We start from the raw sequence: 24,889 nt of genomic DNA on the forward strand, positions 1-24,889 counted from the left end.
AATCCAATATATATATATATATATATATATATATATATATATATATATATATATATATATATATATATATATATATATATATATATATATATATATTTATTTATTTATTTATTTATTTATTTATTTATTTATTTATTTATTTATTTCTTTGTAATGATTTATGTTTTGGGGGACCAGAACGAGCAAACACGAATTGAGTAGTTGGAACATAGCAAGTGTTCTCCCTTCATTTGAGCACACATTTAATGTTTGAGAGTCAGGAGACTGACATTTATGTTTTTAATTAACATTAACCTATCACCTCATTGTTTGGTTTACAATATACAGTAATAAATTTGAACTCCAAATCACTCCTCAAGCTTCTTACCCTTGCGCTGCCTCATCTCATTTTAATCAATTTATCTTATTTCCGTTATCTTATTTACATTTATCTAACATTCTGGGTGAACCAAACACCCCCTAAGTGCAAGTTCCACAGTGTGATTGTTAGAGTCCGATTATATGTCCTCGGCCACAAGATCATCATTTACCACCCAAGAGTAGTCACTCCTCAAGCTTTTTATCATAGAGACAGGCAGAGGAGATAAATTGTATCCACTAACACCCCTCAAGCTTCTTATTTCAGGGACCGGTACAGAAGATAAATCGTATCTAATGTATATTCAACTAACCTACAGACATCCAAATACTTATACACTAGTACACACAACAAAATTAAATTCATACTTTATATATATATATATATCCTTATTAGTACCCTACCATGCCGGTGCTAGCAAAGCAAGTTTTTCAAATTATTTGGGTAGGTTTACAATATAATGGATATACGTTAATGCGCAATAGAAGATGGGATGGGGGGCCTCTTTTCTTCCCAAATTGTTGTTGGCCGGCCGGCCTGTACTCATGTTTCGTCTTCCACACTTTTCTCCTTAAACCAGTCGACCACAGCAAACTGAAATATGAGAAGACAGACAAGTACAACCACCACCTTATCTCTACTCTTTCTTTCACTTCTTGTACGCTTCTGCAGTTCCACGGACACCATTACCTTCAACCAACCTCTCAAAGACGGGGATGTGTTAATCTCTAACGCCAAATCTTTCTTTCTCGGCTTCTTCACCCCCGGGAACTCCGTCGGAAAACGATACGTCGGAATCTGGTACCAAAACATCCCGAACCAGAGAGTGGTTTGGGTTGCAAACCGAGACAGCCCCGTCAACGGTACATCCGGGGTCCTCTTTATCGACCGGACCGGAAACCTTGTTATTCAAGACAAGAAAACCAATGTTTCTGTCTGGAACACAAGTCTTTCTTATCCGCCCACGGGGACAAGAACTTATTCCGCTCAGTTACAGGATACCGGGAACCTGGTTTTGTTCCATGACCCGGATAGAAGAAATATTACATGGCAGAGCTTCGATTATCCCACGAATACAAGGCTGCCTTTGATGAAACTCGGGGTGGACAAGAAAACCGGGTTGAACCGGTTTTTAACGTCGTGGAAGTCGTTGGATGATCCAGGGACGGGGCCGTACGGGTTCGGGCTGGAACTCAAACCCGTCCCGGAGGTGTTTCTGTTCCAGTACAATAATAGCGGGGCGGCTCCCGGGGCCCCGGTTTGGCGATCCGGGTCATGGAACGGAATTGGGTTAAGCGGCGTGGCGAAACAGTCTAACAGCTACGTGGCCAACCTCCACTACGTCGAAAACGCGGACGAGGTGACGATGATGCACACGCTAAAGGACCCGTCGATGTATCTAACGTTGGTGGTGAATGAATCCGGGAATCTTGATTTGATTACGTGGCAAGACGCCGACAAGAAATGGGTGACGTTCACTTCCGCGCCTAAAGACGTGTGCGATCATTACGCTCATTGCGGGGCTTTCAGCAACTGTAACCCCTACAATTCCGGGTTTTTCGAGTGCACTTGTCTTCCCGGATTTGAGCCGCGGTCTGACCGGGAATGGAGGGCCGGAAACGGCACCGACGGCTGCCGGAGGAATAACACCGACGTGTGCGGTAACGGCGAGGGGTTTATGAAGCTGACAAACTTTAAGATCCCGGACACTAACATATCGCGCGTGAATAGGACGATTGGGCTTGAAGAATGTGAAGAGATTTGTTTGAGGAACTGTTCTTGCAGTGGATATGCCAGCGCGAATATCAGCGGTGGAGGGACGGGGTGCATAACTTGGTACGGTGACTTGATAGATATGAGGGGGTTTGCAAGTGGTGGCCAAGATTTGTATGTCCGGGTCTCTGCCTCTGATTTAGGTATGTTTTGCCCAGATTTATGCAGAAAAAGAGCAAGCTAAGCTAGTAAATGTAATGTTACTATGTTAGAGGAGATCAGATTGTTTATATCTGTTCTTTCTTTTTCAGAGCTTCTTAGAAAATCAAAAGGGCTTCCTGGGAAAACCTTCATAGTCATCCTTGTGCCTGTTGCTGCTGCAGTCCTAGTGGTTCTTCTTCTCTGCTGTTTGCTTGTGAAAATGAGAAAAGGTAAACCCATAATTATTCTTAAGAAATTCTATATAAACCTTGCTTGGACTTGGCCACATTTAACGTTTGTTAATGTTAATTGCAGGTAAGCGGCAACAACAACGCAACAACAGTACTAGAAACAACCCATCAAACCACTATGAAGGGTCTGAAATGGGGAAACATGTGGACGAAACTGGGTCATCAGATCTCTCAATCTTTGATCTAAAAACCATTCAATCCGCCACTGATAACTTCTCGGCCGAAAATAAACTTGGTCAAGGCGGATTTGGTTCTGTTTACAAGGCAATAACTCTAAACCACTGCTTTTTTTATCTTCTTTCTTGTGATGATATATTCTGCATGTGTTAGGATACTACGCTGAATGACAGAGATTTGCCCTTGCTTGTAGGGCACGTTGCAAGATGGACAACTAGTGGCTGTCAAAAGGCTGTCAAGAACATCAGGGCAAGGCATAGATGAATTCAAGAATGAAGTTACACTAATTGCAAGACTCCAACATAGAAATCTTGTGAGACTTTTAGGATATTGCATTCAAGAAGGGGAGAAGATGTTGGTGTATGAATACTTGCCTAACAGAGCCTTGGACAGTTTCATCTTTGGTACAATTCCTTTATCCTTCATTCATGATATATATGAACCTACAATTAATTTTGCAACCATAAAAGTTATAATAGCCCATCGAGAGTACATATAGTATTACATCGATCTAGGTCATTATAATACATATATAATATATATAAAGAGTTTTACTTGATGGTTCTGCAGATAATACAAATGCGGTATTGTTAGATTGGAAGAAGCGCTTTGAAATTATCTTAGGAGTTGCTCGAGGATTATTATATCTTCATCAAGATTCTAGATTAAAAATTATTCACAGGGATTTAAAGGCTGGCAATATTCTATTAGATGCTTCCATGCACCCGAAAATTTCTGACTTTGGAATGGCTAGAATTTTTGGAGGGGACCAAATTGAAGCAAACACAAATAGAGTGGTTGGGACATAGTAAGTCATGTCCTTTCACTTGTGTGTGCATTTATTATCAGAAAGAGACGGATGGATGACTAATGTTTTAATGTTATGTTATTTCGTTGATTTAATTACAGTGGATATATGTCACCGGAATATGCAATGGAAGGCCACTTTTCAGAAAAATCCGATGTCTATAGTTTTGGTGTTTTATTGCTGGAGATTGTGACGGGAAAGAAGAACAAAAATCCAAATAACGAAAAATCTATGAATTTAATAACAAATGTAAGTACTCCCTCTAGCTTATTTCATTTTACGTATCATGTTTACTATGCCAAACCCAACTCGTATTTCTTTAATTATTTTCGTTAACATTTTCTTAGGGTTTTTAAATTATGCCTTTTGTATTTAATATTACTTTTGATATAGCTTATAAATATATAAATTTTATATATTGACACTAAACTAAATTATAAATATTTTCAACCAAGTCTTATAATCAAACCTGACACATAAATGAGACAGAGAGAGTATGCTATATATAAATCAAAATATTAAGCAATAGTCTAAAAGTACACTATAATTTTTTAAAAAAAATATTTTGACTATAAAAAATGTATAAATACTTATAATGGTTATATATACATGCATTTTCAGGTATGGGATTTCTGGAAAGAAAATAGGGCATTGGATATAGTTGATCCATCACTAGGGGAGTGGTATGATGAGCGACAAGTTTTGAGATGCATCCATGTTGGGTTGTTATGCGTCCAATCATATTCAGACGATAGACCAATCATGTCAGAAGTAATTTTCATGCTAAGTAATGAAACAGAACTTCCTCAACCTAATCAACCGGGATTTATATTCAAACATGGGAGTGGTTTTCTACCCTCAACTTCAACGAGTACTCTCGAAAACCAATCCATTAATGACATGTCAATTACCAAGATTGAAGGTCGCTAGCTAACATGTTACCTACTGATTAGGTAAGAAATTAGTGTATGGTTCCTTTCAAACTGTTTCCGTTGTTGACTTCTTGTTATTGTCTCATTGTATAATATGTTTTTCACCAAAAAAAATTTGAAAATATGTTTATTTATAAGGAAATGAAAATAAAATTTTTGTCACATATCTTAGGTTGTGTTTAGTTCGAACATAGAAATCGGAATCTAATACTTGATATTTGATAATTGGAATGAGTTTTGGTGAATGTATTTTGCATATTTGGTAGTAGGGTGGAATTAGAATGATTATCACTACCCTATAATTGGAATAAAGGTCTTGATTTTAATTTTTAAGAGACCTTTGCTTACTGGTCACACAACTTCTGGTGAGACTTGATTCCTGATCTTTCGTCCTAAACCTCACCCATGTGATCAACTGAATTGTCGATATTACTTTATTCATGATGTATTGCTACAAATTTAGGGCATGTTAGATGGTAAATAGTAAAAATGAAGTAATTGTAGTGTTATTCTTCCTAAACTTCATTCGTGTGACCAGTTGAGCTGCCTATGCGGACAATTGTAGTGTTATTCATGTAGACACTTGGCGTTGCGGTGGGTGAATGCATAAATGTTACGACCAAACCTAGGACAACACATTATTGCGATGCCAACCACCCAAGAGACTCCTCAACTCCGCATTAATGTTATTTAATGATGACGAACCACCATTCAGAGAAGAGATTAACCTACCATTTAATTTGGGTAGGCAATGCATGATAGAGAAGTACTTAGGAACAAACCATATTTACCTTGCCTACAAAAGATAAAATTCTCTCGCTTATAAAATTTCACATTTCAATCACACAAGATACTGGATTAGTAAATCATTGTGACGCATGCAGTATCCTATTAAATAAGAGGACTAGTGTTTGGTGTCAACGTAACAAAGAGCCCACTATATTTTAACTCCCACACAACAGTTGTTAAGGTTCAATTTATTCCATGAACTGAATTGTCCTTGTGGGCTACTCATCAACTTGCTAAGAGAACCTGGAGATGTCATTTGATTCATATTTATAGAGAAGATTTCTTTTTGTGCAGACTAGCGGACAATGCACGTTGATCTTGGGCTGAATGGCCTTCTTGTCTTTGACTCACTTCTGAATAGTGTTTGGCATATTTTGACATTTCTTGTAACATTTAAGGAAAATTAAAGCTTCATGTTGGGCGGAAGGCAGTGAATGTATATTGTGTTCTGATACATAGTCTACAGAAAAATTTGGCAATAGCCCACTAGCACGTTCAACAAGTTCTCAACATCAACTTGAGCCCAAGGGAATCATCACTTAATCTTTGCAGTGGTTTATGAAATACATGTTGCTCCAACACACTCCTGCAATGTGTGGGTATCAGCTGCAAATAAAGGGCATAAACCATCAAATGATTTATCAAATACATGCCCTCCCAAATATGATGAGTTGATGTCTCTCGGTAACACACAAAGAGAGACTTTCAAATTTACACTCAATCTTGTTTGGTTAGATGAAAAAAAAATTTCTTTAAATTTGAAAAAAAAATTAAATTTCCTCTGTTTGGCTCATGGAAAATTTTTCGTGTAGGAAAATATTTTCTTTATTTTTGTACAATTTTATCTTTATTATTATTATGTAGGGACATTTTAATTTAATTTATACTCATTATTCTTAATCCAACCAAACAACTTAATCAATATTTCTAATGATTTTTTTTACAAACTAACGATAGAATCAATCTTCATAGTCTTCTCAAATGTTTTCCGCGAACCAAATGAGGCCTGAGATGAGTAAAGAACCATTCTTGTAGCTTCCAGAAGATTTATAAAATAAAATATAAAAAAGTGCCGAAAATAGCATATGAACTTTCTCAGTTGCTCTTTACATTTTGATCAATTTTCATAATTCCATTTTCTCCTCTCTCTGAAACTATACACATCCTCTTCGATCTCCACGCAAGAAATGGCGGCTCTGAATCTCTCTCATCTTTTCAAAGCCCTAAACCCCCAAATATCCCATTCCAATAACCCTTCTAAAGCCCCAACTTTGCTGCTTTCTCTTTCGTACCCTCTTCCCTCCACCTCGCCGGCACTCCTCCCCTGCACCCTCACACACCAAATCCCATCAAGACTTCACCCGTTGAGAGCCGTCGGGGACGATGAATACTCAGCTAGGAGAATCAGTAATGAAGTAAAAGAAGCCATTTTGCTGCCTGGCTGTGACTACAACCACTGGCTTATAGTCATGGACTTCCCCAAAGACCCTGCCCCTACCAGAGATCAGATGATCGACACTTATCTTAATACTCTCGCCACTGTTCTTGGCAGGTAGACTTTGATTTTGCTTGATTCTTGTTATTTCTTAGTGTTTATGACTTTATGGCTTTTTAATATTAGCAATTGGTTAAATACTTAAATGAAGTGTTGTTAAGAATGAGAGTGGAAGGTGAAATCCTGGTGTGTTATGTGGAGTGGTATATGCTTGAATGTTGAGATTTAGCTAATGCTTTGAAGCACTGTTAATGCATTGTTGTAAAGATGGTATCTTGAAGCAAAGGGTTAGTCCAACTGTGCATAACCTAATCAGAAAGTTATTTAAGAAAACTCCTACCCGAGATAGGATACTGGAAGTTAACTTTGTTTAACAATTAATGGAAGAAAACAAGGACAAGGTTAAAGACTTATGATGTAATGCACTCCTAAATTGAAACACTCAGGTGATCAAAGAAAGAAACTTCTAACTTCATTAATTAAAATCAGTGGATGGTCTCTTCGTTTGTCAGGGAGATGGACTGTTGAGGTGTGCAATGCTGTTGTTCAATGATGGCTATATTTGAGAGAATTCGTGCATTACTCTTGTATTTTTAATTTGCAATCATTTCTTTGCCCAATTTGAGTTGAGTTTTGTGTTTTAGTATGGAAGAAGCAAAGAAGAACATGTATGCTTTTAGTACAACTACTTACACGGGATTTCAATGCACTGTATCTGAAGAAACATCAGAAAGGTTTAAGGGTAGGTGGGAGCTTTATATTTTCTCTCTATTTATTGAAATCTTAAAGTTTAATGTTTGGGTGTCCATTTCCTGGATTTTCTGGTTCAGAACAGTTTATTGATTCATCTGCTTATGCATGTTTTGCAGGATTACCTGGGGTTTTGTGGGTCTTACCGGATTCTTATATAGATGTAAAGAACAAGGACTATGGAGGTTCATCTTAAAAAAACATTTTTTATCTACTCTCTGGTCTGAATTCAAGAATGATCAGTGTTTGTTGTCAAATTAAGTATTGTATTATTTTTTTTCCAGGGGATAAGTACATGAATGGTGAGATAATTCCAAGCCAGTACCCTACATACCACCAAAAGAAGTCTAATTCCCCAAAAAACAAGAGTAGATCATACGTGAGAAGAAGAGATGGTTCCCTCGAACGGCAGAGACAGGAAACTTCTTCCTAGAAGCATATACTGGTATAGCCTCTGATTCTCTTATATAGTAGGGCACCCCCCATCCTATCAAGAAAAGAACCAAAAATAGAAATAACTAAATAAACATTATTTCTCCACATTGTTATCAATGTATCATGTATCTTTTTCCAGCCTAAGTAATAGGCATTTATGTATACAAATTTGGTATCTCCTTCGAAAATTTCCTTTCCTCTATCTCCTGTTTGGTTACTTCAACGCGTGCATTCTATTTATCTTCTTCTGTATTTCTTGCAGGTAGATATTCAGTTAAAGAGTCGAACTGCCTTGTTAGAAATGCCAATGTATGAGCACAGCCTCAACTTGGGTGGGGTATTTACAAAGAAAGATGCACAAGTGCTTCTCCATTAGAATTTTAATGTAGTATTACTTCAGTGAAGCTGTTGTTTCTCATCTTTATTCTTTAATTTTGTGAACACAACTGGCTAATTTCATTGTAAAGATTATATTATTATTATTTTATTATTATTCAGTTTGTGGTGAGTCTAGTTCATTAATAATCATCATTAAGTTTATGTATAAAAATCATATCAAAGGGCTATTGGTCCTATTGAATACATCCTTCCTTCTTCAATAATACAAATTATAACCATCACTCATCTGGGGCTTGTTCACTAGTGAAAAAAGAAATTTTTTAAGAAGAAAAATGTACAAATAGAAAATGCATTTTGATGGAAGATGAAAAATAAGTTACAATTAAATTTTTAGCATGCAATTTTTTCCGAGTTAGTAGATTAATTTATAACTTTTTTAGCTTAATGACTTAATCACTGTTTCCTAAATAGTTGGATAGCTTATTTGTATTTTTTTTTTTTCACAAACCACATTTATCTTCACATTTACAGCTACATAATTTACATTAGTAATTTATATCTCAAATTACTGTCTTCTTCATTGAATTTTAAAACTTTAAGAAAAATGGAAAATTAAAAAAGTGAAACTAATAATTTGACGTATTTTGTCTTCTTTGTACGCTACCAAAACAATCCAATTTCTTCAATAATACATTTCCCCACCAAATGTCAAAATCCCCCAACCCATTCCCCTTCTTCTTCCGATCTCCACTACTTGATAATAATCAGATGGCTGAAATTCCATCACCATAAAGAAAAACATTTCAAGATTCCTCACATCCGATCTGCAGAATCTCCAGGGAGCTTCAAAGACATTGACGGTTCTTGAAAATGGCCTTCTATGGCTACCAGGATTATGTCGGTGAGTACTCCACTACACCATATCATCACTTTTACACAACTCAACCTTCCTATGAATTCTGCAACCAAAATCTGGTTGAAAACAGCCCCAATAATTTCCCCAATTCCCATGATTATTATTCTGGCTACTATGCTAAAAACCCAGAAAACCCAGAAGTGAATTACAATTACAATTACTCTGTGTATAGTTCCAGTGAGCCAAAGGCGATTGAGTACGATGGTGGGTATGGGTTTTCTGAGACAAAGTTTATAGCTTTATACTCAACCTTAGAGCCACAAGATGACACTGATTTTGATGAGTATGACCCAGACCCTTATGATGGTGGCTATGATATTGCTGAAACCTATGGCAAACCCCTTCCCCCTTCTGGTAAAACCTGTTACCCTCGTTCCACCACAAACTCTCTTGTTCCAGAAGATTTCTCCTATGGATCTATCCCTATAGCTTCTCCCCATGGAAAAGAGCCAAAAGAGATTCTTGATCAACCAGTAGTAAAACCCAGCAAGGAAATTGCAAAAGACAGGGAAATAGTCCCCATTGATGCTGGAAAATTTGAGGATTTAAACAAGGGTAATGAGAATTCTTCCAAGAATGATGAAAATGGTTATGGGTATGATTATGATTACCAGATTGCAAATATTCCTTATGGGTCTGGGTTGGAGAGTGTGGATATATGTGAGGGTATATTTGGTTATTGGCCTTGTTGGGAGAAGTATCAGAAAGGGAATGGGAATCTTCAGGTGAGTGATCAAGAAAGCAGCAGGAATCCATGGGAAAGTACAGCTGAGTATCTTTTTGGCAGCCCCTTCGGATATGGTGGAGATGAAAGATTTGGAGGTTTCAGTTATGGCGGTTATTATCTGCAACCGAATCAGAATCTCAACGGCTGTTAATGTATAAGATTCCTCGTACGCATATCTATCACAGCCTCTCACTGTCCTCTTACAATAAAATATAGTGTAACTTTTTTTTTTTAACAATAAGAATGTTGGGTCGCTAGTAACGCCTCTTGTAAAATAAAATTAGTATTCGTATTTTATGAAAATAAAATTAATTTAATCTAGTTTCGGTTGTCTTCATTGGGATATTGCTGCATATACATGAATTTATGACACTAATCAAAGAACACACAAAACAAAACAAAAAAACAAAAAAAAAAACATAATTAAGATTGTTGATCATCATAAAAATGAGAGTCTCATTAATGTGAAGTGTGAAGAATACAAGAGAGGAAGATTAAATGAAACCTTGTAGTTCCCAAATGCTGATTTGCAGAAAACAGCTTTTTCCTTGTACAAAACTGCAGGTGCCTCTGATTCTATTTGAGTTTTTGATGACTCCTAGGTTGCTACTTCTTGACTCATGAATTTTTGTTTTTAGTTTAATTTTTCAATGACCCATAAGTTTAAACATTTGGTCTTGCATATTCGGAGAAAAGTAACATATATGGTATACTGTTTATAACGTTCAAACTTTACTAAAAATCTAAAATATACTTTGTAACACAGTTGATCATATGATAATTGCAAACACTATTATAGCATTATTACAAATTACAACACTACTTTAAGCTTGATTTGGTTGTTTTACAGAATATAATCAAATCAAGTTTAATTTCTAAACTAAAAATAGCAATAATGAGTAATTAATGGTAATTTATATTTGCATGTGATCTAAGCATGAGTATCTTTTTATAATTAAAGAAATAAATTGTTATAATTCAGACTAAAATCTTTACTCGATATACTGTTGTCCTCAAACCTTATCCGCACGAAAATCTTCAAAAAAATAAAACAATGGGTATCCTGTCAAAACAGACTATTTATCATGGGATGGGATTAACGGAATCCAACGTTCACGCCATAAACCTTGTTTAAATCCCCTATTTTCACTCTCAATCCTCGTACAATTCTGCCATGATCCACGCACTTGTTCTTCTTCTGTTACTCACGGAGGCAGCCGCTAAGGCCACCTCAAACAAAGACATTCATGAGCTTCTGAGGAGCAGGGGGCTTCCTGCGGGGCTGTTTCCGAAGAATGCGGTGGAGTACTATGATCTTGATGAGGATGGGCGGCTGGAGGTGTTCTTTGAGGGGCCGTGCGTGGCAAAGTATGAGACGAGGGTGATGTTTGAGAGGGTTGTGAGAGCTAATCTGAGCTATGGTGGGATGACTGGGTTGGAGGGTTTGTCTCAGGAAGAGCTGTTTCTGTGGTTGCCGGTTAAGGGGATCAAAGTGTATGACCCTTCTTCTGGGTTGATCTTGTTTGATATTGGCGTGGCTTGCAAGGAGTTGTCTCTTTCTCTCTTTGAAGACCCCCCCATATGTTTGCCTCAAGGTACAACTTATATTTCACATCTTGTTTCATTCTTGTTTGGATCATGTGGACACCGCAACCACTAGTTGAGAGTGTGAACGGGGTAAACCTGACTCATGGTCTCGAAGGACATCAGGTAAACCAGTATCAGTTGCCCATAGCAAATCAACTTAAACTAAAAAGATCAAAAGGCCGTTAGGTAAATTCTGCCTTGTGACCTCAAAAGACATGCTAGTTGTCCATAACTGATCTACTGAGATCGACTCAATAGCCTGACAAACTTGGTTGGGTTGCCTTATCCTACTTCATTCTTTATTCTCTAGAAAGGAGATGTATACAAACTTTGATGTGTGTTGGTTTGGTGTTTGGGAAAATGCAGGTGCATTGATGGAGGTGGAGTCTGGATTGCAGATTGACAGATACAAAACCTTGCCTTTATCTGCAGCTTGATATGATCTAATCTGAACTGATATAACATGGATTAGTTAGATTATGGTGCAATTTTCTTGGCTTTTGTGTAATGTGTGAAGGAAAAAGTGGAAGAAATTCAGGTTTCATTATGTGCTTTAGGTTGTAAAATGGGGTTTGTCTGTGGAAGTTGTGAAAAGAAACTGAATTATATTATATGTTTGTAATTCATCTATCATGCTATGCCATGCTCCAAAACAAAAATAACAACAAAAGTCAAGAGTCATTCTTCTTGCCAACATCCTCTCGAATAGGGGCTGGTTCCCTTGTCATAAAAAAAAAATGAATAATGAGTTTCCATGACTAGAGTTGTACATTCATATGTTCACTGCAAGTAAACATGAAACTATAATTTCTCACATGGAAGCTACTGTCTTTGAAACAAGTTTCATATGGACTATGATCACAATTTGTACAGAGGATACACAACATGAACCCTAGTAGGTTTTGGAAGTATGGTCTATATGGTACCAAACAAAATATTTGGAGGAATTCAAAATAAAGTACAGGAATGTTGAAGGGTGTAGTTTTCGCGGTGGATGGAAAGTAATAGGTGGTAAAACGGGAAGAAGTCCCCGAGTATCGTTCTCAAAGGATGGCAAGGAGGGAATTCAAGCGGTAAGGGAATTAAGCACAAGAGTGTTTAGTGTTTGAAAGCTAACCCAAACATAAAGCACAAGAGTGTTTAGTGTTTGAAAGCTAACCCAAACATAGAGCACAAGAGTGTTTAGTGTTTGAAAGCTAACCCAAACATAGGTAAGAAAGATGCATGAAACATAAGGAAAATAAGGAACAAACAAAGGAAACAATTAAGTGGAAAGGAGGATTTGGATATTGCAACTCATATAGGTATCCTTGATTTCCTAAGATACTAGGCTAGCAACACTTAGATAATGAAAATGAGGCAAGACAACTATGCCAACGCCACTCTCGTGGTCATTGGCCTATCATCTAGTCCATAGTCCCATTCTCATGGCAACTAGGCTAGGTGAGGCAAATTATCGAACACATGGTGTGCTATTTGCCTTCCAATCCCCCTTTTCTCAAAGGTGGGAAGGAAACGTGCTAGGCTAGGCTAAGGAGTATCCCTACTCTCGTAGGTGAGACTCCTTCTCCAAACACCTCTCATATAGGTTGATCATTCCCACACAAGAGTCAAAGAAGATCACCATTCACACAATCAAACTCATAATCAAAGCAATTGCAAAACCTAATTAATCAATTCAAAGCTCAAGAATATCCATACAACATTGCTCAATCCAAATCCACAAAGATCTATCTAATCATACTTGAAATTGAAATAGCAAAAGGAAAAGTAATGACAAGAAATTAAAAGGAAGACTTAGCTTGAAATTAAACCTTGAACTTGAAATTGAATGTAGATCTCAATCTTGCAACAATGGAATTCTTCTCTAATTCTAATCTAAACTAAGAATTGCAATGTGGAGTGAATTGGGAATGTGAAGTGAATTGGGGGAGATCTCTCTAGGCTAATCCTAGAGAGAGAAATATTCTAAAGAGATCTAAAACTGAAGTGTGATGGATCCCCTGAAAAATGGCTCAATTCCTCTTTTAAATCTCGCCCAACCGCCAATTTTCCGCGCTGGACGCACGGGTGGACGCACGCTGGACGCGCGTCCACTGGGGCGTCCACTGCGCGTCCACTGCGTTTCTGCTGCGTTTCTGCTGCACAGACTTCAACTTCAGAGAGCTACTTGGTGGACGCGTGCTGGACGCGCGCGTCCACTGCACGTCCACAGCAGACTGCTGTTCTGCTGTGCGAGAATCAGAGAGCGAAAAGTTGGACGCAAGGGTGGACGCTTGATGGACGCGCGTCCACTGGGGCGTCCACTGGGCGTCCATGGTGTATTTCGCACTCCAACTTCGACTCGTGAATCCTTCTTCGAAATCTAGCCATTTTATGCCTTTTTGCCCATCTTTTTACCTACAAAATGATTAACCAAGTGTGGAACGGGGTCCAATGGCAATATGAAGCATTCTAACGCAATAAAGGGACAAATCAAACACAAAAGCTACGAATTGTGCACTAGACGATCCGATAACAACCTTATAAAGATGGCATCTTTTGCACTTATCAAATGTCTAGGTGAGAGATTCTATCTTCAATATCAATACATATTAAGGGCATTAAGTATTGAATTTGACAGAGAAGCTGGAGATCTGCCAACAGGATTTCAATGTCAATGCAAAACAATGTAAGGTTTTTCATGAAAGCATCACTGGGTAAAGAGATCAAAGTTCAGTCATCCCAAAGAAAATAGGTTGGAAGAATATCATATATGTTCTTTAAAGCTGTAAAACTCAATGAACTCAGTCTTCTGAAGTCGCTCCAATGTAATGTCATTGAGCTGAGCCTATACAAAAAATAGAAAAGGAATAAATACTCCGTAACACTTGATATTCCTTCTTGCAGTGGAAATATCCTGGGTCTAGAGGAAACACTTGGTTACAACATTACTGTTGAGAATTTAAAGAATCCAACTTCTTTTGAAAGACTTTGGCCTGACGAAGGGCAGCTAGGGCGTCAGCCTGATTTCCAGAACGTTTCAAGTTTAATGCCTTTAATTTCTCGGCCTTAATCTTCTCTTCCAACTGCATCTTCTCTTCGGCAGTGTTGTTGACCATACCAGTGGCAGATTGTGTTGACTCTGATCTTTGATGGCCTTGGGGTCCACCAGTGTCCACCTTGCTAGCCACCGAACTTTGTGCCTCCAAATTTTCAGGCCCTTGGGATCCAACAGCAGTATCTGAAATTCCAATGGCTGCCAAGGCGGACAAAAGCTGAGGATCAAGAAAATCCTCAACACTGACCCCGTCTGTTGGTTCAGCTCCATGACCAGAAGACCCTGTGGTCAATTCCTCCAGTTGGGCTTCAATGGCCTTAGCTTTTTCAAATTCAGCATCAGCTTCTTCTGATCGGCCTTCCCTTCGCAGCTTAAGTGCCTGCCTTTTGTGGTTAAGAGACTGTTGCTGTAATTTAAAGCGCTCACGTCCAGATAAAGGTTTTGGCCCAGGGGTAGGACTTGTATTTTTGGGCTTGGAAGGTGAAGTATCAGGACCAGAAGTAAGAGATTTTTCCTCACGCTCAGATAAAGGTTTTGACACAGGGGTAGGACTTATATCTTTGGGATTGGAAGGTGAAGTATCAAGACCAGAAACATCAGCAGAACCAGAAGTTAGAGATTTTTCCTCCTCCAGGCGCTTCTCCAAAGCTTTTGCCTNATGTAGATCACAATCTTGCAACAATGGAATTCTTCTCTAATTCTAATCTAAACTAAGAATTGCAATGTGGAGTGAATTGGGAATGTGAAGTGAATTGGGGGAGATCTCTCTAGGCTAATCCTAGAGAGAGAAATATTCTAAAGAGATCTAAAACTGAAGTGTGATGGATCCCCTGAAAAATGGCTCAATTCCTCTTTTAAATCTCGCCCAACCGCCAATTTTCCGCGCTGGACGCACGGGTGGACGCACGCTGGACGCGCGTCCACTGGGGCGTCCACTGCGCGTCCACTGCGTTTCTGCTGCGTTTCTGCTGCACAGACTTCAACTTCAGAGAGCTACTTGGTGGACGCGTGCTGGACGCGCGCGTCCACTGCACGTCCACAGCAGACTGCTGTTCTGCTGTGCGAGAATCAGAGAGCGAAAAGTTGGACGCAAGGGTGGACGCTTGATGGACGCGCGTCCACTGGGGCGTCCACTGGGCGTCCATGGTGTATTTCGCACTCCAACTTCGACTCGTGAATCCTTCTTCGAAATCTAGCCATTTTATGCCTTTTTGCCCATCTTTTTACCTACAAAATGATTAACCAAGTGTGGAACGGGGTCCAATGGCAATATGAAGCATTCTAACGCAATAAAGGGACAAATCAAACACAAAAGCTACGAATTGTGCACTAGACGATCCGATAACAACCTTATAAAGATGGCATCTTTTGCACTTATCAAATGTCTAGGTGAGAGATTCTATCTTCAATATCAATACATATTAAGGGCATTAAGTATTGAATTTGACAGAGAAGCTGGAGATCTGCCAACAGGATTTCAATGTCAATGCAAAACAATGTAAGGTTTTTCATGAAAGCATCACTGGGTAAAGAGATCAAAGTTCAGTCATCCCAAAGAAAATAGGTTGGAAGAATATCATATATGTTCTTTAAAGCTGTAAAACTCAATGAACTCAGTCTTCTGAAGTCGCTCCAATGTAATGTCATTGAGCTGAGCCTATACAAAAAATAGAAAAGGAATAAATACTCCGTAACACTTGATATTCCTTCTTGCAGTGGAAATATCCTGGGTCTAGAGGAAACACTTGGTTACAACATTACTGTTGAGAATTTAAAGAATCCAACTTCTTTTGAAAGACTTTGGCCTGACGAAGGGCAGCTAGGGCGTCAGCCTGATTTCCAGAACGTTTCAAGTTTAATGCCTTTAATTTCTCGGCCTTAATCTTCTCTTCCAACTGCATCTTCTCTTCGGCAGTGTTGTTGACCATACCAGTGGCAGATTGTGTTGACTCTGATCTTTGATGGCCTTGGGGTCCACCAGTGTCCACCTTGCTAGCCACCGAACTTTGTGCCTCCAAATTTTCAGGCCCTTGGGATCCAACAGCAGTATCTGAAATTCCAATGGCTGCCAAGGCGGACAAAAGCTGAGGATCAAGAAAATCCTCAACACTGACCCCGTCTGTTGGTTCAGCTCCATGACCAGAAGACCCTGTGGTCAATTCCTCCAGTTGGGCTTCAATGGCCTTAGCTTTTTCAAATTCAGCATCAGCTTCTTCTGATCGGCCTTCCCTTCGCAGCTTAAGTGCCTGCCTTTTGTGGTTAAGAGACTGTTGCTGTAATTTAAAGCGCTCACGTCCAGATAAAGGTTTTGGCCCAGGGGTAGGACTTGTATTTTTGGGCTTGGAAGGTGAAGTATCAGGACCAGAAGTAAGAGATTTTTCCTCACGCTCAGATAAAGGTTTTGACACAGGGGTAGGACTTATATCTTTGGGATTGGAAGGTGAAGTATCAAGACCAGAAACATCAGCAGAACCAGAAGTTAGAGATTTTTCCTCCTCCAGGCGCTTCTCCAAAGCTTTTGCCTGTCGAAGTTCCTCCTTAGCTTCTGTCAATTTCCCCTCTCTCTTCAAGGCAACTGCCTTCTTCTTATGAGCAAGGATCTCTTGATGAAGCAAATTCAAGTCACTTTGGGGAGTGGTTTGCTGTATATCATTGGATGGCTTCTTATCTGCATTAACCTTGTCTTCTCGTTTCTCGGGAATATCCTTGCTCTTGCTTCCCAAATCCTCAATGGAGTCACTTTTTGAATCTAATGGAGCATTAAAACTCAAATTCTTGAGGGGAGAATCAATAATATTTGGCTCTTTATGCATGTTAGGTTCAGCATTTACTACATTAAGAGTCGAAGATTCAATTTCAGCAAGCTGTGCCTCTAATTTCTTTGCTGTTTCCAGCACTTCCTCGGCCTCCTCAGTTTCTCCTTGACGTCTCAAGGCAAGAGCCTTTCTTTTTAAACTCAGAAGTTCCTTCTGGATGTCACCTTTACTTTTTCTAGAATCCCCAAGTGGGACTTTAGCTATAGCCTTCGGAACTGAAAAATCATCACTAGCAGATGCATTGATTTTTACCTGAGATGTAGAGGTCACATTTTCACTATCTTCATCCTGCCAACCCAAATTCTTTAGAACTGAAAGATAGTTCGGATCCTGCATGTCAAGATCTGTTACATCCTCATTATCCCCAATATCAGTGTCTGTAATGTAATCATTACCCATATTCCTAACAGGTGGCTGCACAGCTTTGGGAGCACTATCAAATTCTTCAAGCTGCTTCTCAAGAACCTTACCTTTTCTCAGTTCTTCTTCTGCTTCATCTACCCTACCTTCCCTTCTTAAAGCAAGAGCTTTCTTCTTCAAACTGAGAAGCTCTTTCTGGATCATCAATTTATTTTTTGGTGCTGTTTTAGGTTCATGAACATTTCTGTTCTCGTTTATTTTCAGAGGCTCTTCCACAGGTAGGGTCTGGGCATTCGGAACCATCTCAAAACTGTGTGCCATCATGTCAGCTTGTTGGGAAAGAGAGCTGTCAAGTTCTTTCTCAATCATCTTTGCCTTCTTTAACAGTTCCATTGCCTTTGCAGTATTACCAACCCTTTTCTGATTTAGAGCTTCTTTTTTCAAGGTTTGAACTTCCATCAGTTTTGCTTCCCTATCAATAGGGACAAAATGAACATCTGAAGTCACAGACTCAGGGCCATCTTCACCCCAACCCATCGATTTTAAAGCAGCAGCCATTTCTGGATCATCCAAGTCATCCTCAGTCACTTCGAGATCAGCACCAAGATTATCGGCAACAGAAAAAATGTCATCAAAATCAAAGCTAGAGTCTAAATTCACTCCCATTGACAGCTCTTCTTTTGTATCTGCACCTAAGCTACGGATCAAAGAAGACATTTCATCATCAGAATCTTCAGAATCCATCAGCAATTCCTGTTCCTCAATTTGCTTTTCAAGTATTTTAGCTTTCTTTAGTTCCTCTTTGGCCTCAGCAAGTTTCCCTTCACGCTTGAATTCTAGAGCCTTCTTCTTGTGAGCAATAACTTGGGACTTATCAGAGGTTTGGGTTCTCTTTCCCGCATTTGGTTTTTGAGATACTTCTCCAAGAAGCGCAGAGAGCTCACCCTCCAGAGTCACTGTTGCTGGCTTTTTGTCAGCTTCATGGAGATCCATATCGGACCATCCCAACTCTCTTAGTTCAGCGGCAAGATCATCCTTTTTTTCACTTGTTTGAGAGGACTTACTTCTCCTACTAGATCCAATGGATTCATCAGTATCTCTATGGATGTCTGAGACGTTGCTGGAAGACAAAGCCCTTTTACGATTTTTCCTAAGCTGCACCTCCAAAGCTGCAGCCTGTCTCTCAAGCTCTTTCCCCCTTTTAAAGGCTCTGAGGGCTTCTTCAGATTTTCCTTCTGCTTTTAAAGTTCGATGCTTCTTCTTTTCATCCATAGCTTGCTGCCGTAATTCTTCAGGAGTAGTGGATCCCATCTCATTCAACACTTGACTTGGGTGATGATCTGGATGTTGACCTCCTACCCCATCCTTAGTGGAGGCTTCTTGACTATGTGAAGATGAAGCAACATGTGTCTGTTGATCATGAGAAAGTCTGCCTGATGAAACTGATTCCTTCTGCTCATAGCCCAGGATCTGATTTAAAATTTCATCCTCATTCTTAGATGCATGTTTTGAACCACCTGCAAATAAGATTATAAAACTTGGGATAAATATTCATCGTTTTGGAAGCGTCCTCAGTACATGTGGAAAAAGCTTTAACATCTTGATTGACGACAGAGAATATCATTATGTTGGAGGTACAACAGCCAGATTATGATACTAGATGGCCCTGACCATAAGTCCATAACATTACATTCTACACCCAAAAAATATTTTTCTTTTACAGTACAGTTATGGAAAACCATTGCCATATAACACCTTCACATCACTGTACAAAGCCACAAGTCCATAACTATATTATTGATATTGCTTTATACTTCCCAAAATAATAGCCTCTTGAACACTGCTTTTAAAATCAGCGGCGGCATCTACACAAGATAATTTTTGTACAATGATTTACATTCTGACAGTATCACTAATCTAGAGTGTTAATTTTTGTACAATGATTTACATTCTGACAGTATCACTAATCTAGTCTGAACACTCTCTGAGTACATCCGATATTAAAGATATAGTTCTTTTACTTCCAAGAATCTAAGTTCATAACTACTATATTTGTCCTCGAGCAAATATTTCTAATGCCTACAATTATTGTGTGAATTCAGTACCTAAAAATTCTTATGGAAAATATCAGTAAAAAGAAATGACCTATAAAGATGGATTAATCAAAGGAAAACATTTGCAAAGGTCGAAACATCAACATCCAGAATTGTAACAGTTCACTACAGAAGAAGGCCAATAAAAGAAAAATAACAAGATGCAGTGAATACTATACAATGTGTTTACATATCTACAAGAGTCTCAGTGCTTTTCTTTTCATTCAAGAATGAATAAAGTGAATAGACCAGAAATGAAATCTAAGACTTTAATTTCCCAGTTTCAAGTTTTCAGCTACATAATACATAAATTGCAGTCAATTTGACTTTTAAAAGGAAGCAAATTCATATAATAACTACAAAGGCAGAAAAGTTAACACATTTGGATGGGTGGGAAGTTTTTGTTTCTCTTGGTTGGGAATTGGGAGAGAAATATAGGGCAAAGATTATAAGGAAATATTTGGGAGAAAATCAGTCCTCTATTATTTAGTACTTTTCATTTCCAAAATGAGGAGAAAATTAGTCCTACCTTTCTCAACACACAGTCCATATGAAACACGTTTTCCTCTCTCCCTCTCAATACACAACCTCCATCTCTCTCTCTCTCTCTCATTTTCATTCTTCTCATCCAAATGCCAATTTTCTTCTCCATTTTTTGTATCTTTATTCTTTTTACTCGTATGTTCCCTCCTATTTTATTTCCAAACACAGCATAAAGGAACATCAAATGGGACAAAAGAGAAAGCAGCTCTTTTATATGAATTGAGTGAATCCCACATTAAAACACACCTTTTCCTGCTCTTTTGTATCCATATCTCATTCCAAACGGTGCAGCTTCCTCTAACGTTTTGGAGGGTTCACCAATACGAACCGGGAAGAAAATGAGGAGAAATCGAGAAAATCAGTCCTACCTTTCTTAACACACAGTCCATGTGGAAACTCCTTTTCTTCTCTCCCTCACCATAGACAACCTCCATTTCTTGCTCCTCTCTCTCTCCTACCCCTCTCATTTTCATTCTTCTCAGCTCCTCTCTCTCTCCTACCCCTCTCATTTTCATTCTTCTCACCCAAATGAGAATTGTCTTCACCATTTTTTGTCTCATTATTATTTGTATTCATATTTTCCCTCCTATTTTCTTTCCAATTATTATTTGTATTCATATTTTCCCTCCTATTTTCTTTCCAGTCACTTTCTAGCCATCCAAACACAGAATAAAGGAACATCAAATGGGGACAAAAGAGAAAGCAGCACTGCAGAACCTCAGCTCCTTTATATGAACTGAGAGAATCCCACATTAAAACATACCTTTTCCTGCTCTTTTGTATCCATATCTCATTTCAAACGGTGCAGCTTCCTCTAACGTTTTGGAGGGTTCACCAATACGAACTGGTGAATCACCTTGTCCACATAATCGGGAGAGATAGTCCTCTATTACTTCTTCTGCTATCCAAAATGGGAAGAAAATGAAGAGAAACCGAGAAAATTAGTCCTACCTTTCTTAACACACAATCCATGTGGAAACTCCTTTTCTTCTCTCCCTCACCATAGACAACCTCCATTTCTTGCTCCTCTCTCTCTCCTACCCCTCTCATTTTCATTCTTCTCACCCAAATGAGAATTGTCTTCACCATTTTTTGTCTCATTATTATTTGTATTCATATTTTCCCTCCTATTTTCTTTCCAATCACTTTCTAGCCATCCAAACACAGAATAAAGGAACATCAAATGGGGACAAAAGAGAACGAAGAACTGCAGAACCTCAGCTCCTTTATATGAACAGAGTGAATCCCACATTAAAGCATACCTTTTCCTGCTCTTTTGTGTCCATATCTCATTTCAGAACGTGCAGCTTCCTCTAACATTTTGGGGTTCACCAATACGAACTTCTTCTGCTATCCAAAATGGGAAGAAAATGAAGAGAAACCGAGAAAATTAGTCCTACCTTTCTTAACACACAGTCCATATGGAAACTCCTTTTCCTCTCTCCCTCTCCATAGACAACCTCCATTTCTTGCTCCTCTCTCTCTCTCTCTCTCCTCCCCCTCTCATTTTCATTCTTCTCACCCAAATGAGAATTTACTTTTCCATTTTTGTCTCATTATTATTTGTATTCATATTTTCCCTCCTATTTTCTTTCCAATCACTTTCTAGACATCCAAACACAGAATAAAGGAACATCAAATGGGGACAAAAGTGAAAGAAGCACTGCAGAACCTCAGCTCCTTTATATGAACTGAGTGAATCCCACATTAAAACATACCTTTTCCTGCTCTTTTGTGTCCATATCTCATTTCAAAACGTGCAGCTTCCTCTAACGTTTTGCAGGGTTCACAAATACGAACCGGTGAATCACCTTGTCCACGTAATATCATCCTCTGCTGGGTACAACTACCGCAAAATATGCCACCACACCTGCGACAATGATGCTGAAACCACAAGAGTACTATCAACAACAATTTTAAAACGAACACTCCAGCATCTGCATTTTTACAAAATCACTGGGACAGGAGGGCAGGCACCATTCACCAACAAGATGGAAAATGCAGCAATTATAGCCCAAACCAGATTGCAATCAAGCCTTAGCTGAGTTGAATACACTACTCAGGAAATTAGTTCTGGAAAAGCACTACATTCAAATAATCATGACCTACTTAAATAAGTTTAAAATGGGCAAGTTTAGTCATGCCTTTAACGTGAATTGCTTATCGAATAAAATCAAACCACAACAGAATTCAAAGCCAAATCCTAACTCAACAAATCCAAAGTTCTATCAGGGAAAAAAAAACATAATACAAATTCATTTAAAAAAAAAAAAAAAGACGCAGAAGATCACAGAGAAGTCATAATCCAACTTTAGCAAATCCATGAATTGGCGACCTTGAACCAAATTTCAACTAAAGAATACCAGAAAGAACTCTGAGCTTAATAGCAGTAATGATCGTCACAAAACGAAGAACAAAAATTGAGTTGATTGCAACAAGAAATTAGACTACCTTACGATTGATGAAGGTGAACTGTGAAGAACAACCTTGGCAATGTGAGGCATCAACTACCCAATTATTGCCTCGCAGCGATGGCTTCGCAGGCAACCCGATCTTCTCCAACATCTTATTACTTGCTTTCTCCCCGGAAAGAAAAGAGAGATTTCTGTTCCGAGATTCAACCGGAAAGCTTCGCTGACTCTGTAATCTATGAGGTCTTTTGCCGTATTGAAGCTTCGCATTGATGAATGATGACTTCTGAAAAGAACATAGAACGACGGCGTACAGATGATCTGGGATTAAATTTTAAAAAGAAAAAGGAAAAAAGTGTCAAATAGGCCACTGAACTTATTGCTTTTGTGCAATTGGACCGTTGAACTTAATAAGGGTGTGTTTGGTTGGTGGGTTTAGGCATAAGGAATGGGTATGAAAGTGATTGCTTGTGTTTGGTTGATAGGTTTTGTGAATGCTACTATGGGTTTGGAATACCCCATTAATGAGAAAACACATACCCTTATTAAATAAGGGTTTCATCTCCTTTCCTCATTTCTTCCCCAACTATTAATAATCATTCTCATTCCACCCAATTACCAAACATGCTAAATACTTTCACCAAAACCCATTAGCATTACCAAGTATTTGATACCTATTCCGATTCTGATTCCCATGTGCGAACCAAACGCACCCTAAGTGTGCAATTCAACCATCAAACAAGCAAAATTTCTGGACCATTTTTACAAATTTTTTCTGGTAAAATCCAATTATATTACTAACATATATGTATTAAGAGTGACATTTTCTTCTACCATACTAGTTGGGAGTCAATATTGAAATGTTTTTAACTCAAATTGAATTAAAATTTTTTGTAAAAATGGTCAAATTGCACAAATTTTGCTTGTTTGATGGTTGAATTACACACATTTTAAGTTCAATGGCCCAATTGCACAAAAGCGATAAGTTCAGTGACCTATTTGACATTTTTTCCAAAGAAAAATTAAAGGATTTTGGATTTTTGGTCTTGAAATTACAATTCGGTTTTTCTGATCACTCCAAATCCAGGCCCAATTTGGAGTGATGAATCCAGAAAATATGGGCCGTGTTTTCAGTGGACCACCTGACATATATTCTTATTCCTATTTAAATAGTACGGAGTATTAAATATACACAAATCTTTTTCATACGTGAGGATTAAAAATTAAATACAAACTATAGAAACCTTAGAGTAAGTCTATTAGTAGTTTTTTATGGGTTTTTCTATGACATCAATGCGAAAAGTGATAATATGAAAAAGAAAGGAGAGATGAAAATGAATTTACATGAGAAAAATGAAAAAATGAAGAAATGAGAAAATTTGTGTGTGCTATGCACAAAAGCGTGAGCCAGCTAGGCACGTTAAAGAATAAAGACAATGTTTTTCATTTTCTTTGATAGCTTTTTTAATTTCTTTTCTTTTTTCCCCTCATTTTCTCTCTCTCATTCTCTCCTACTTGGCTCCTAAAAAATTGTAAAAAAAAATTATACTAATGTGGTTGTTCTTAAAGCAACTTCAATTGTTTGATTTTTAGGTTGGTTTTTGTCAGGTACATATAGGAAAGAGAGGGGAGAGGGGAGAGGAAAAAAGAGAGAAAATAAGGGAAACAAAAAAAAAAAAGCTAACAATAAAAAGTAAATAAATAAATAAATAATTTGTTATTTACGCGCATAATTGGCACTTGGCACGTGGGGCGCAATAGACACCTGCAAGTTGTTTTCTCCATTTTTCTCAATTAATAGGGTCCACACAAAAAAAAAAAAAACAAAAAAAAAAAAAAAAAAAAAAAAAAAAAAAAAATTATTTTAAAAAAAAAAAAAACTAAAATTTTTTTTTTTTTAATAAAAAAATTTTAAAACAGTGAGTATTCCCTATTTAAATAGTACGGAGTATTAAATATACACAATCTTTTTCATACGTGAGGATTAAAAATTAAATACAAACTATAGAAACCTTAGAGTAAGTCTATTAGTAGTTTTTTATGGGTTTTTCTATGACATCAATGCGAAAAGTGATAATATGAAAAGAAAGGAGAGATGAAAATGAATTTACATGAGAAAATGAAAAAATGAAGAAATGAGAAAATTTG

The 24,889-nt window shown here is 38.0% G+C and overlaps 5 protein-coding genes across 8 annotated transcripts; 4 read left to right on the top strand and 1 right to left on the bottom strand.

Moving 5' to 3' along the window:
- The first annotated feature begins 781 nt into the window (after positions 1-781).
- On the top strand, positions 782-6,011 carry LOC116032538 (G-type lectin S-receptor-like serine/threonine-protein kinase RKS1). Of its 2 annotated transcripts, XM_031275143.1 has the most exons (8): positions 782-2,274; positions 2,383-2,502; positions 2,588-2,787; positions 2,894-3,104; positions 3,271-3,508; positions 3,610-3,757; positions 4,130-4,461; positions 5,524-6,011. In XM_031275143.1, exons 1-7 carry the CDS (start codon positions 960-962, stop codon positions 4,436-4,438), a joined length of 2,541 nt encoding a protein of 846 aa, XP_031131003.1. In that variant the 5' UTR covers positions 782-959; the 3' UTR covers positions 4,439-4,461; positions 5,524-6,011. The 2 variants fall into 2 exon arrangements, with proteins under 2 accessions (XP_031131003.1, XP_031131002.1); XM_031275142.1 differs by lacking the exon at positions 5,524-6,011 and having other exon boundaries at positions 4,130-4,604.
- Positions 6,012-6,308: 297 nt separating this feature from the next.
- On the top strand, positions 6,309-8,417 carry LOC116032871 (DAG protein, chloroplastic-like). The gene is made up of 5 exons (XM_031275611.1): positions 6,309-6,781; positions 7,369-7,466; positions 7,594-7,659; positions 7,759-7,919; positions 8,172-8,417. The coding sequence occupies exons 1-4, from the start codon at positions 6,417-6,419 to the stop codon at positions 7,905-7,907; spliced, it is 678 nt and encodes a 225-aa protein (XP_031131471.1). The 5' UTR covers positions 6,309-6,416; the 3' UTR covers positions 7,908-7,919; positions 8,172-8,417.
- Positions 8,418-8,954: 537 nt separating this feature from the next.
- On the top strand, positions 8,955-10,212 carry LOC116031784 (uncharacterized protein At5g39570). Its single transcript, XM_031274091.1, has one exon. The coding sequence runs from the start codon at positions 9,119-9,121 to the stop codon at positions 10,040-10,042; it is 924 nt and encodes a 307-aa protein (XP_031129951.1). The 5' UTR covers positions 8,955-9,118; the 3' UTR covers positions 10,043-10,212.
- Positions 10,213-10,767: 555 nt separating this feature from the next.
- LOC116033487 lies at positions 10,768-12,142 on the top strand. The gene is made up of 2 exons (XM_031276233.1): positions 10,768-11,486; positions 11,845-12,142. The coding sequence occupies exons 1-2, from the start codon at positions 11,066-11,068 to the stop codon at positions 11,913-11,915; spliced, it is 492 nt and encodes a 163-aa protein (XP_031132093.1). The 5' UTR covers positions 10,768-11,065; the 3' UTR covers positions 11,916-12,142.
- Positions 12,143-14,155: 2,013 nt separating this feature from the next.
- Positions 14,156-23,006, bottom strand: LOC116031471. 3 transcript variants are annotated; one of them, XM_031273691.1, is made up of 4 exons: positions 22,782-23,006; positions 22,049-22,214; positions 17,041-19,211; positions 14,156-15,173 (listed from the first exon to the last, which is right to left on the bottom strand). In XM_031273691.1, exons 1-4 carry the CDS (start codon positions 22,893-22,895, stop codon positions 14,409-14,411), a joined length of 3,216 nt encoding a protein of 1,071 aa, XP_031129551.1. In that variant the 5' UTR covers positions 22,896-23,006; the 3' UTR covers positions 14,156-14,408. The 3 variants fall into 3 exon arrangements, with proteins under 3 accessions (XP_031129551.1, XP_031129552.1, XP_031129553.1); XM_031273692.1 differs by lacking the exons at positions 14,156-15,173; positions 22,049-22,214; positions 22,782-23,006 and adding an exon at positions 21,593-22,021 and having other exon boundaries at positions 16,023-19,211; XM_031273693.1 differs by lacking the exons at positions 14,156-15,173; positions 22,049-22,214; positions 22,782-23,006 and adding an exon at positions 21,094-21,522 and having other exon boundaries at positions 16,023-19,211.
- Between the last annotated feature and the right edge of the window lie 1,883 nt (positions 23,007-24,889).

Source organism: Ipomoea triloba, chromosome 10, assembly GCF_003576645.1.
Source record: "Ipomoea triloba cultivar NCNSP0323 chromosome 10, ASM357664v1".
Lineage (NCBI taxonomy): Eukaryota > Viridiplantae > Streptophyta > Magnoliopsida > Solanales > Convolvulaceae > Ipomoea > Ipomoea triloba.

Coding starts and splice junctions, on each gene's coding strand:
- LOC116033487 (XM_031276233.1), top strand. CDS start 11,066: ATGATCCACGCACTTGTTCTTCTTCTGTTACTCACGGAGGCAGCCGCT. Junction 11,487..11,844: donor CCCCATATGTTTGCCTCAAG/GTACAACTTATA, acceptor GGGAAAATGCAG/GTGCATTGATGGAGGTGGAG.
- LOC116031471 (XM_031273691.1), bottom strand. CDS start 22,895: ATGTTGGAGAAGATCGGGTTGCCTGCGAAGCCATCGCTGCGAGGCAAT. Junction 22,215..22,781: donor TCACCTTCATCAATCGTAAG/GTAGTCTAATTT, acceptor TTGTGGTTTCAG/CATCATTGTCGCAGGTGTGG. Junction 19,212..22,048: donor ACACAAAAGAGCAGGAAAAG/GTATGTTTTAAT, acceptor TCTTATTTGCAG/GTGGTTCAAAACATGCATCT.
- LOC116032871 (XM_031275611.1), top strand. CDS start 6,417: ATGGCGGCTCTGAATCTCTCTCATCTTTTCAAAGCCCTAAACCCCCAA. Junction 7,467..7,593: donor AACATCAGAAAGGTTTAAGG/GTAGGTGGGAGC, acceptor CATGTTTTGCAG/GATTACCTGGGGTTTTGTGG. Junction 7,660..7,758: donor AAAGAACAAGGACTATGGAG/GTTCATCTTAAA, acceptor TTTTTTTTCCAG/GGGATAAGTACATGAATGGT.
- LOC116031784 (XM_031274091.1), top strand. CDS start 9,119: ATGGCCTTCTATGGCTACCAGGATTATGTCGGTGAGTACTCCACTACA.
- LOC116032538 (XM_031275143.1), top strand. CDS start 960: ATGAGAAGACAGACAAGTACAACCACCACCTTATCTCTACTCTTTCTT. Junction 2,275..2,382: donor GGTCTCTGCCTCTGATTTAG/GTATGTTTTGCC, acceptor TTTCTTTTTCAG/AGCTTCTTAGAAAATCAAAA. Junction 2,788..2,893: donor GATTTGGTTCTGTTTACAAG/GCAATAACTCTA, acceptor CCTTGCTTGTAG/GGCACGTTGCAAGATGGACA.